General features: G+C 35.9%; 2 protein-coding genes across 8 annotated transcripts in view; one reads left to right on the top strand and one right to left on the bottom strand.

Moving 5' to 3' along the window:
• Positions 1 to 4,855, bottom strand: part of rbks (ribokinase) — a 39,017-nt gene extending 34,162 nt beyond the window's left edge. Inside the window, exons 1-3 of one of the 6 annotated variants that reach the window (XM_079632329.1) lie at positions 4,746 to 4,830; positions 4,249 to 4,274; positions 2,409 to 2,467 (exon numbers count right to left, since the gene is read on the bottom strand). In XM_079632329.1, the coding sequence (XP_079488455.1) occupies positions 2,409 to 2,467; positions 4,249 to 4,274; positions 4,746 to 4,767 (107 nt within the window). In that variant the 5' untranslated portion in view covers positions 4,768 to 4,830. Of the gene's footprint in view, positions 1 to 2,408; positions 2,468 to 3,854; positions 3,963 to 4,248; positions 4,336 to 4,432; positions 4,452 to 4,745 lie in introns of those variants that run through there. The other 5 variants (XM_079632328.1, XM_079632327.1, XM_079632330.1 and 2 more) reach the window with 5 other exon arrangements.
• babam2 (BRISC and BRCA1 A complex member 2) overlaps positions 3,940 to 12,799 on the top strand; it is a 102,645-nt gene continuing 93,785 nt past the window's right edge. The window contains exons 1-4 of one of the 2 annotated variants that reach the window (XM_079632326.1): positions 4,129 to 4,903; positions 5,123 to 5,214; positions 5,372 to 5,995; positions 12,459 to 12,535. In XM_079632326.1, coding sequence (XP_079488452.1) covers positions 5,859 to 5,995; positions 12,459 to 12,535 — 214 coding nt within the window. In that variant the 5' untranslated portion in view covers positions 4,129 to 4,903; positions 5,123 to 5,214; positions 5,372 to 5,858. Of the gene's footprint in view, positions 4,904 to 5,122; positions 5,215 to 5,371; positions 5,996 to 12,458; positions 12,536 to 12,799 lie in introns of both variants that reach the window. The other variant, XM_079632325.1, reaches the window with a different exon arrangement.

Here is a 12,799-nt window from a genome sequence, read left to right on the forward strand (position 1 = left end):
CACACACACACACACACACACACACACACACACACACACACACACACACACACACACACACACACACACACACACACACACACACACACACACGATAGGTTTGAACAGTAATCAGCAGGTGGCACTGTCAGGCTTCAGCACAAACACACACATGTTCCGCACGAGACACAGACTCCGTTTGACTGTCACACACACACAGACACACACACACACACACAGGCCACATCGAAAACTGGATTTTACACTTCAAAGCCATGCATAGCACTTTGATGGGTGAAATGTGTCAGCCACCCTCCAAAAAAACAAACACACACTTCCCATCAGAACTATTGCCTAATTGATGCAATCTCTCCTGTTCAAAGGCCAACATTGATGACTGGATGTTTTTAATAGTAACGTATATGAGCAATTGGAACTTTTTTTTTTTCCCATAAGGGGTAGTTTGTTTTGAATACTTGGGTATGACAAAGAAAGAAATGAATATGATTTAGTTATGTATGGAAAGGAAAATGCTGTCTCTGGATAACCTCGCTCTTTAAAAAACATTTCCTCTTCTGAACAAACACCTAACCTGGATTATTCAAATGTGGCATACCTTGTCCTGCGCCAACTATATGATACCTCAAATAATAAAAAGTGAAAAAAGGTTTAATAAGGTTTGGCTGTTTTTTTATATATTTTTTTTAATATATATAAACAATTGGACCTTTATTTAAAAGAAAAACCCCATTGACATTAAAAGAGGACCCCAATATATATATATATATATATATATATATATATATATACATACATATAATTATATGTATAATATTATAAAATTATACATATAACACAGAGACTTGGGGCATATTTACTGTATATATACACTATACTGTTCAAATATATGGGGTCAGTAATGATTTTGAATTATTATTTTAAGAAATCATTACTTTACTGCAGAAAGAATACATTAAATTGATGAAAAAAAAAACAAAAAAACATTTGAACTCCTTTAAATCCTGAAAACACATGTATCCTGGTTTCCACAAAATATGAACTGTTTTCATCATTGATAATCATCAGAAATGTTAAACCTGAACCCCATATCATCATATTAAAATGATTTCTGAAGGATCATGTGACACTGAAGACTGGAATAATGATGCTGAAAATTCAGCTTTGACATCAAAGTAATAAATGACACTGTAAATATAAAAACTCAGGGTGTCTGCAAGGTGAAAGTTTACTAGTTTGCACAGCTGCAAGTTTACGCCGTATTCCAGGCAAAAGGTGCACCTGTGCTGAAAACACTGCAGCCGGTGATGATGACAGGACAAAAAACTGCCAGCGGCAAATATGACCAGCGAGTGAATCAGTTCCCTGTGGAAATATTAATAATAGACAGAGCTGGCAGAACAGAAGGCAGTTCCCCAAATCTGCCTTTGTTGGACCTTATTTGGTTCCTGCTGGAAGGACTAATTCCTTCCTGAGTTATTTTAAAACCTTAAAGTCTGCCTTCTGCAAGTGGAATATGTTCCCCAGCACAGCGACGATGAGTGTGAGAGTCGGTCACATGAGCATGAAATCATTGTTTAGTAAAATATGTAAGGTCTCAGCTTTACGTTCATAACAGAGGGGAGATTTGTTGAATGTAAATTATAAGTTAAGCATGAAATTGAGCATGAGGACAGTGGTTGGGCACATGAAAATTATGATATTTTATTATTTATTATTCATAAAATATATTTTTTTATGAAGGCATGTTTTTTTTCTAACTATACAGCAAAAAGAAAAAACAATGTGACATATATTATTTGAAAAAAATATTTTTTTGCATATAATGTCTACTCAAATGTATTTGTATATACCGGTAATGCAACATTTTATATTGGAACAAATGCTCTTCTAGAATGCATGGGTCAGGTGCATACAGTATGATTACATGGATCTCTATTGTTCATTGTGTGCATTAAGCATGAAATTGAGCATGAGGACAGTGGTTGGGCACATGAAAATTATGAAATTGTATTATTTATTATTCATAAAAAAATTTTTTTATGAAGGCATGTTTTTTTCTAACTATACAGTAAACAAAAAACAATGTGACATGTTAAAATATCATATTATTTTTTTTTTTTTTTTTTTTTTTTTATATAATGTCTACTCAAATGTATTTGTATATAATGTAAAAAAATTATATTGGAACAAATGCTCTTCTAGAATGCATGGGTCAGGTGCATACCGTATGATTACATGGATCTCTATTGTTCATTATCACTGTAGATTTTGCTGCAATCACTGCTTTTGTTGTTCATCAGAACAGAGGAATGCCTTACAAAGGCATTTTTGCCCCCATATTTTAAACATGTGGCACATATTTGCCCCGTATCTGGTTCACTATGACACTGAATACTTTGATAACTTACCTTACTAAGTCAGTCATACAAGATCCCACCACTACAACACTCACGTCTGCAGGCATGACCTGATGACATTAACAATAACAACATTTAGACTGAATATTAAAAAAACTACGACATCAGATTATTTGACATTATTTACATATATTTCATAGATTACATTTCAGAGAACAACAATTAAATGCTTAAACATCAGTAGTTACGCTCCACACTAAACATGCCTACTCTAATGTGGATGATTATTTCAGGACTGGATCATGTGATTGACAACAACCATGGAAATCCTTCATTAATTCAATCCCTCGCGTGTAGGCAACGTATGTGAATAGTGGAGTGTTAATCTGCTCAAATCTCCCAGTGGGCCTCAGGGGACTGTGAAAGCCTGCCGCTGGCGGAGGAACAGCCTACATTTTCTCAAAATAACTGAAGTCCAGGCTGCGTTTTCTGCATATTTAGATTCAAATCAGTCTTAATGGTTTGAATAGCTTCAAGTATTTGCTGTGCAGACTTAGATATGATCCTCTCCGCACGATAAAACGAACAAAGAGAGTCGCATGTGATCAAAATTATTTCATCATGGCTTTATTATTTCATGGATGTCTAAAGAGAAAATATTGTCATGAAAATAAGATTCAGTCAGAATAATTTGACAATCTGACTAAATAAAGTCATTATTAGTTCCTGCAGAAATAAAATGTGCAGTGTTTGGCATAACAATATCTAGTTAGGTTGATAAAGGAGTTAAGAAGTGTATTTTATTTACAATCAGAGACATTGCATGAAAATGTTTAAAGGATTTTTACAAAACTGTTTATCTAGGCTTGTTTAGCTGGGCATTCATTATTTTTCTATTAATTCTACAAAGTCTACTTAATCTTTAGCACCGTCTAATATCTACACTGGAAAAAATATGTCTAAAGCTGTAAATAAAACTATTATAATAAAATAAAAATATTTAAGTTTTCTACTTCACAATTTCTCGATTAATTAAAAGTCTTTTATGCTGTTTCTTTGAAATTGTTTATGAAATTGACTAGCAAATTCTGAGTGCATGTTATTCAGTGTATATGATATACATATATGTACATTTATTAAAACAAATATATATATATATATATATATATATATATATATATATATATATATATATATATATCCTCTATATTTATAATACTGTATTATATTGCATAATAAAAATTATTGTTTCTCATATTATTGTTATAATTCATTTCTGTGCTTCTGCACTGGAAGCTCCTGTCACCAAGACAAATTCCTTGTGTGTGTGTGTGTGTGTGTGTGTGTGTGAACATACTTTGCAATAAAGCTCATTCTGATTCTGATGCTTGATTAATAATCTCGTTCACAAGAATTCATGCAATATCACATTAAATAATTTCAAGTGTATAATTAATTAGCATTTAAAATCATTTGGTACATAATAATATTGTTTACCTATTTGTCCACTGAATAAAGCGATATCTAACCTGCCAAAGCAGAACTTTGTACTCACGTCTGACAGCACAGAAACACATGTGACGAGACACAAGCCCATTTGAGTTGTCCCACTATTCGCCTGTCTTTAAAATTAAGGATTTATGCTTTCAAACGAGACTAAACATTGTTAGCACGTAGAAAATGTATCTATGTTTAATAAAGTATACTATTGAACACATACACGCATTATTCACGTAAGTCATTTAGTAAAGCCGTGGTAAAACTATCAGGCATATTGATAAACATCCACAAACAAGTCTCAATAACAACAGCGGAAGTGAGGAATGAGTTCATACTCAAAAGTTGTTCTACATTACATTTAAAAGGTACTGAAAAGGCATTTGTTACTTACGAAAATGTACTTGATCGAAACGACTTCTTTGATAGAGAAAGAAACATAATTAGCATAAAGAAACTCGCTCATAGTGCAGGATTAGCATGCTAGCCAGTCTGTTAGCATATATTTGCAGCTCTAAACAAACTGAATACACAAAATCAAATCAAACTATACAACAAACACACATTCTTTGACTCACTCATCCACGTGTGTTGTGGTAGTGTTGTTGTTTTGTGTGTCATTGCAGCTGCTCGACAGTATTAGTAAATATAATCAGTGTTATTAATGTGTTTCAAGATAATAATGTGTTTTAACTCAGCTGAATATCACGCTGATGACTTTATTTACGTTTCCTGCCTAAACAAGATTTATTTATTTCATACTGTCGGAATCCATTTATTAATTAGTGTCAACAAGGACAATACAGCCTATAACGTTACTGTTTTTTACATCTCTTATTTAAAGGGATAGTTCACCAAAAAAAAAAAAAAATGCTGTCATCATTTACTCACCCTCAAGTTGTTCCAAACCCATATTGATTTCTTCTGCTAAACACACTCACAAAAAATATATATTTTGACGAATGTTGGTAACCAAACAGTGGATGGTAACCACTGACTTCCATATCCTACTATGCAAGTCAATGGCTACTGTCAGTTGCATTTTAGTTGTAATAGTCTCAGTCTTCACACTGGTGTTTTTAGGAAGCCAATCAATTAAAATATAATAATACAAATAATAGTAATATTATTATCCCTAAAGTCCTGTTCACACAAAGGATGATAACTATAAAGAAAACTATATTAATGTCCACGCCAACTCACAGTATTGTTCTGTTTATTTGGAGTGTGTGCTTTAGTTTTGTCGCCCGCCGCTTTAAATGCTCAAGCTCTTTAAAGCAGAATCAATTCTGATTGGCTGTCAATGTTTTTATCGTTCAACAGAAAATCGTTTCTCAGTGCCGTTATTGTTATAGAGCTGGTAAGTCCCGCCCCTCCGTAAAACCCCGCTGGAACATGGCACAATTTAAACGGGACCAGAAAATAATTATTTTCTCCCATTCACTTGCATTGACGCTTTTTCAACTTTGAGGTCGAGCGGGGTTTTACGGAGGGGGCGGGACTTACCAGCTCTATAGTTGTGGTATGAGTGAACTCTTCTATTCTTTTATATTTAGAACAATTTTTAGAACTATATCTTTATTGTTATCGTTATAGTTATTGTCCTTGGTGTGAACGGGCCTTAAGACAGTAATATATAGTCATATGATTTCGATGTAAGTTTGATGGACACATGCTTTTCCAAAGATTAGAGGTCTTTTATGTCATTATAAGAAGAGAAGAAATAATTTTTGGCGTATGAAACTGTGACGGGACAGAATAGACCAGGGTTTGCAACTTGGCCCTCCATCCCTGATCAAACTCAACTCTCTGTAGCTCTCCAGTTATCCTGAACACCTTGATGATCTTGTTCAGGCGAGTTTGATCAGAGTTGGAGCTAAACTCGAGGGCCAGACGTTCACACTCCTGGTTTACACTGTGGCGCTATAACTCATGGAAAACACTCACAATGAATGAACATCTAAAAGTATGTATTGTGATGGTGTCTGATCTTTTGTGTGGAAGATGAACAGTCTGTCTCCAGAAGCGGCGCTGAGCCGGATCTCTCCGGAGCTCCGGCCTTTACTCTGCACTGTGGTGCGCAACGGACGGGTCGGGTTAGACTCTTCTGGCTGTCTCCGGATCACTGACCTCAAGACTGGGTGAGTGTTCTGGGCAGAGGTGGACGAAGTACACAACTTCCTTACTTGAGTGAAAGTACAGATACTACTGGTCAAGTATTACTCCGTTACAAGTAAAAGTTGTAAAGACCGATTTTTACTTAAGTAAAAGTATAGAAGTACTAGTTTTTTTAAGGATCAAAAGTAAATTTCAATGCATTGTTGTATTATTGTTGAAGTGCCAACTCTCTCCCTATGGAGGATCCCTTTACCACTTGCCTTGTACCCGTTGTCGGGATAGTTTCAGTTTCGTGTATATACCCCGAAGTGATAACATTCTGTATACAAAATTTTCAGGCCAGACAAGTAGTTTGTTAAGGCTTGGTTTGTAGGGAATTACAAACCTGCGCACATATATTCAAATGCACATAACTATAGAAATATTCTTGATGCGCACGTGAGTGCCATCAGCGTTTCTCACAGGTTCACGTTTGAAGTCTGTGTCGAGAGAACGGTGTCGTCTTAGCGGCCCCTAATTTAATAACAAATGATTGTTGCGACGGAAGTGAATCAATCAAAACTAACTTTAGCTGGAAAATAACATTATTCAAGAACCGCTATAAAGCCAAAACAATCTCTGTTACCTTAAGTTATCCGTTTATCTCTGTAAAGCTGCTAAATCTACATTGTTAAAAGCGCTATATAAATAAAGATGACTTGACTTGACTTGACATTGTTGTATGTAATAATTACAGTACCGTATGCCTCTGAAGCAACCTAGTAAATACACCTAACTGTTATTAATATCTGTGGAATTAAGAGTTTGGAGAATGTTATAAAACCTATAGAAATTAAACAACTAAATTGACAAAAAAGACACCCATAATCATCTTCATATTTTTTTATTTAACACTCCTACCACCCCAACTAAAGAACTGCACATCTATGTGTATCCATTCATGCACATTTGAATCAGGTGGTTTGTAAAAAAATCCAAAGAAAATGAAGGGAAATTGCTGAACTTCACGACACGTCACGTCACGTGACCCTAAGAGTGATAACTGGAAAAAAAACAATAACGTAAAAAAAAAAAAAAAAATTCATCCCCTGACTGACGTTACTACTAAACGTTGTAAAGACCGATTTTTACTTAAAGGAACACTCCACTTTTTTTTGGAAATAGGCTCATTTTCCAACTCCTCTAGAGTTAAACAGTTTTACCGTTTTCGAATCAATTCAGCCGATCTCCGGGTCTGGCGGTAGCACTTTTAGCATAGCTTAGCATAGATGATTGAATCTTATTAGACCGTTAGCATCTCTCTCAAAAAAATGACCAAAGAGTTTCGATATTTTTCTTGCGCAATGATATTACAAACTTAGTGCCGGTCATGTTGGAAGTTACCGAGCTGGGGACTATTTTCAGGCGCTGTGTAATATCATTGCGCTGCTGGGACGGCAGCAGTTCCTTGATTATTACGCAGGAATGAGATTATAGTTCCTAGTCATATTGGCCTAGAAAATCGCAACCTTTCATTTTCTGTCGGTCTTAGTACACGATGTAACTACAGAAGAGTCAAGGTTTAAACAGGAAAAATATCAAAACTCTTTGGTCATTTTTTTGAGAGAGATGCTAACGGTCTAATCAGATTCAATGATCTATGCTAAGCTATGCTAAAAGTGCTGCCGCCAGACCCGGAGATCGGCTGAATGGATTCGAAAACGGTAAAACTGTTTAACTCTAGGGGAGTTGGAAAAAAGTGCAGAAGTACTCGTTTTTTTAAGTATCAAAAGCAAATGTCAATGCATTGTTTTATTATTATTGCATTGTTGTATGTAATAATTACAGTACAGTATGTCTCTGAAGCAACCTAGTAAATACACCTAACTGTTATTAGTATCTGTGGAATTAAGAGCTTGGAGAATGTTTTAAAACCTATAGAAATAGACAGCCATAGTCAAAGTCAACTTCATATTTTTTTATTTAACACTCCTACCACCCCAACTAAAGAACTGCACATCTATGTGTATCCATTAATGCACATTTGAATCAGGTGGTTTGTAAAAAATCCAAAGAAAATTAAGGGAAATCGCTGAACTTCACGACACGTCACGTGACCCTAAGAGTGATTACTGATAGGCTGTCTGTCACCTGAAAAAACAACAACAAAAAAAAACGTTTTAGAGATGAAAAAAATAAATAAATAAATCATCGCCTGACTGACGTTACTACTTTCTATAAGGACCTCGACAGAAATGTACTGGAGTAAAAAGTACGATATACTGTGTCCGGATCACTGACCTCAAGACTGGGTGAGTGTTCTGGGAACTATGCAAAAAGTGATAACTTTTAGGGAACAATGTATTTGTTGATGAATATGACTAATATCTAATACAACTAAAATAGCCTACTTTTGAATTAAAATCTTATCACAATTGCTCAATCCGAATGACAGAAAGCTGAGGGGACTTTTCAGAATTGATCAATCAGGAGCTTCAGCTTGTAGAACACCACTTCTTTAAACATCTAGATTAAAAATAATATCAACACTTTGGGCCCTATTTTAAAGGTGCCCTAGAATGTGAAATTGAATTTAACTTGCCATAGTTAAATAACAATAGTTTAGTACATGGACATGACATACAGTGAGTTTCAAACACCATTGTTTTCTCCTTCTTGTTTAAATCTCGTTTTTGAAAAACACCCCTGAAAAACGGGCGAATCTCCACATAACACCTACTGTGACGTAACCGATGGGATCATTAATATGTACGCCTCCAAAATTTGCATAAGCCAAGCCCTTTCAGAGATACGGTGCTACACAGAACTGCGCTGCGCAGGTGATCGCACACACACACACGCACACAGACACACACACACGCACGCACGAACGAACGAACGAACGCACATACACACACACAATGACGTGACTGTTAAGTTCGTACTGAAAATAATGAATAAACTTAACACTCCGAAACGTCCATTTGCATTCTATAAACAACCGCTTGTTCCTCAAACTCTGCATCGTCGTCTGAAACCGGCTCAAACATATACGGTTGTACACCGAGGCCGTTTCTCAATACAAAGTACGCAAACTTCGGACTTGCGTCCTTGGTAGTTCAGACTAGCCAAGTTCGACTTAGGAGAACGAACTCCCGAGGACGAGAGGACGCAAGTCCGGTTATTCTGCAAATGGGACAGCGGCGTTCTTGATCGCGTCACTCAGCACGCTCTGGCTACTCCGGTTATCTATTTTTGTATATTTTAGGCAACAAAAACGAAATATGGTATAAAACAACACTCTGCCTCTTTTCATTTAAAAAAAAAAAATCTTTAACACATTAAATGGCCACACAAATGTGGTTCAGGCAACGTGTACATTGATTATCTTCACTGCATATATTTATAACAACACGAAATATAAAACGCAACCCTGCTTCTTTTATGAAACATTATTGAACATTAAAACTGACATTTAAAAAACAGAGACGGGGTTGTGTCATTTTATTTTATTATACATGTACAGTGAAGAGAATGTATAATAAAATAAATATAAAAAATATTATATATATTTTAAAATATATAACTGTCAGCCTAAAATAAAATTACACAATTGACTCTTTTTGTTAAATGTCAGTTTTAATGATCTGATATCCAGTATAAAAGTATAAGTAAATAAAAATAAATAAAGCAAACAATTTAGTCAAACATAAGTCAGCTTAAAATAGCCTATAGCTCAAGTTAAATAGCCTAAATATATACAATTATGAAACTTCACTTTGCCCTCAGCCAAAACGAGTTGCCATGGAACAAATTATAGATTAATGAGACCAAAGATCGCCCGTTAGATGTACACAAGACAAATAATATCTCATGTTTAACCACTAGACTAGAGACACCAGAGCCAGCGGCAAACATCAGAAGCACTAGCCGAGGAAAAGTTGTTCCAGTCGGGGTTAATGAGCGCTGAACGCCCGGTGATCGCCTGGATCTCACAACTCCGAAAACGTCAGATATATTTTTCAAATAGGCGCTATCTTTATAAATAAACCACAGATTTGACCTTTAAACAACTACATTCTCGACTGAAACACTCTTAGAATTACATTTCGTGACACGATAACAGTAGTATTTTGATATTACGCGGGTTTTCTCCTCTGCCATTGACGCTTGCAGTGAAAGAGCCAATCAGAGCAGAACTCCTCATTACTATTCATGACCCTTCCAAATAAGGTAAAAACAGACCATTTCATTCTAGGGCCAATTTATAGGGTTGGAAATTGACCTGTAAAACCTTTTCTGGACATTTTAAATGGCTTTTTAAGCCACAAACCCTCTATGTAGATATCAGGGACAAAATTAAAATATTATTTCAACACATTCTAGGGCACCTTTAACGATCTGAAACGCAAGTGTCAAAGCGCAATGCGCAAGTAACTTTGTGGGCGGATCCCGGCGCTGTTGCTATTTTCCCGGCGGGATACACGACTCTTGCGCCCGGCGCAAATCTAAAAGGGGTTGGTCTGAAGTAGCTTCATTATTCATAGGTGTGGTTTGGGCGTAACGTGAAATAAACCAATCAGAGCGTCCTCTCACATTCCCTTTAAGAGCAGACGCGCTTGTTCCACGGCGGATTGCTATTATAACGGCGGGTTTGCCAGGCGCACGCCAGGAGCAGTTCACAGCCGAGGAGGCCGACGTTCTCGTCAGGGCCGTAAAACACAGAGAAGTGACATTGGGCTTAATTAATTTGCTTGCCCAAATTAGCTTCGGTTAAACAGACATATAATTTGGGTAAATGTGTAGCCTAATCTAGATTTTTTATTTTTTTTTATCTAGATAGATCTTTTTCACATCTTCACGAACACAACAATGATTTCCCTCGTGTGTTAATATTTTTCCTTGTAATAATGTATGATTTGCAAAAATGAAAACTGCTGCGTCTGTTTATATTAGAGAATCAAAGTGGATGCGCGTTAACACACTACATTATGGCCAAGCACGCGCCGTTAAAATACCATATCACTAACGCGCAACGCGCCACTGTCTTTAGACTGTTTTTTTCTTGGTCAGTAGCGCAATTACTTTCTAAAACTGGAAAATAGCACCATGGAAGTTTTGCGCCGGAACACGCCTTCTCTTTGCGCTGAACCGCCCCCGCGAGCGCAAGTTCATTCCCTAATTTACCGACGTGCGTCTGTGGAGGGAAAAGTCCGCTGTGCGCGGGTGCAAAATAGGAATGATACATGCGTCGGTGTTCAAAGTCAATTGCGCTGGGTGCAAGATAGGGCCCTTTATGTAAAAGGAACTGCAGTGCAATATGTGTGTTGAAAAAGTAATTTTCTATCGCTCGCTGAGCTTTACAGTTCAGGGCCTTTACGATTATTGCAGACCCTTTTCATGTAGTCTTAATTAATGTAGTCAAATACATACAATTATTAACTATTCACAACTATATTAACTATACAGTATATCATCATAACTTGTTTTAATTGGTTACGTAGTTTCTTGTGTCATGAGGTGAGTTTGAGGTGACTTAACCCGACAGTGCGCAGGCCGATCAAACGCAATGCATTCTGGATAGAAAGTTTGTTCGGTGCCACTGGCGCGTTACGATCACGTGTGCCATTAAAGTTAACGAGAACAGCAGGGTCATGTGCTTCAGTTGCCCCAAATCTCTGATGATCACACCGCTGTTTCACGATTGGCCGAGTTTCACCAAATCAGCATATTAGAATGATTTCTGAAGGATCATGTGACACTGATGTAAGTAATGATGCTGAAAATTCAGCTTTGATCACAGGATATAAAAGGGTGTAAAGCTCATGGTCTTTTTAAATTGAAGTTAAAATCTTAAACTTTAAAACTTTTTTAAAATCTAACCTACTATGTAAACATTGAGATTGTTACAGTTTAATTGATTGATTTATTTATGGTCAATATATTTATAATAAATTTATGGTTATATATTTATTGTTTTTTATTTTGTGGCCCTGATAGTATGTGTGTGTATGTATGTTTTTATTGTATGTGAACACATACGTATTGTCTGTGTAATACTATGTTTGTGTTGACCTGCCTGGGGACTACGGATGAAAATTAGCTTTTGGCTAAATCCGGTACAATGCATGAAATGAAAATATTTATTGTTTAACATTAACCAATTAATGGTCCCTTTATAAATAAATAAATAGAAATAGGAATAAATTAAATTTTAAAATATATTAAAGTAGAAAACAGTTTAAAAACATTTTAAATGGCAGTAATATTTCACAATATTACTGTTTGTATTGTATTTTTGATAAAATAAATGCAGACTTTAAAAAAAAATCCTACTTATTCCAAACCTTTTGACCGGTGGTGTAAATGTACTTCACATGTACAAATGAATAAAGATGGACATCTTCAGAAGGGCATATTGAACACTCGAAAGTGCCTCAAAATCATGCCAAGTTATCGAAGTGTCATTGACCGTTTTTTCTTCTCTTTTCTCTCGTTTCCCTTTAGCTGCACATCACTAATGCCTGGTCCTTGCTGTGACAGATTTAAACTTCATATTCCTTATGCTGGAGAGACTCTCAAATGTAAGTAGTAGTTCTCTTCTAGAGTATGATCAGATCAGAGATCATATATGAAATAGTGGTTTGCAATAGTTGTTCCTGCAGCCTACGAAGTTCTTGCCTGACATGCGGAAATAAACACTATTTCGGCATGTGTGGCCCTTAGTAATGTGTAGTGACGCGTTATTGATTTATTGCATTTTCAAACCACACACAGTGATAAATCATGTTGTTGTTTTATACTCATTACCTACAGAAAACTGTAGAAAGGATTGGAATGTGAAAAAC

The sequence above is a fragment of the Phoxinus phoxinus genome (assembly GCF_949152265.1).
Source record: "Phoxinus phoxinus genome assembly, chromosome: 13".
NCBI lineage: Eukaryota > Metazoa > Chordata > Actinopteri > Cypriniformes > Leuciscidae > Phoxinus > Phoxinus phoxinus.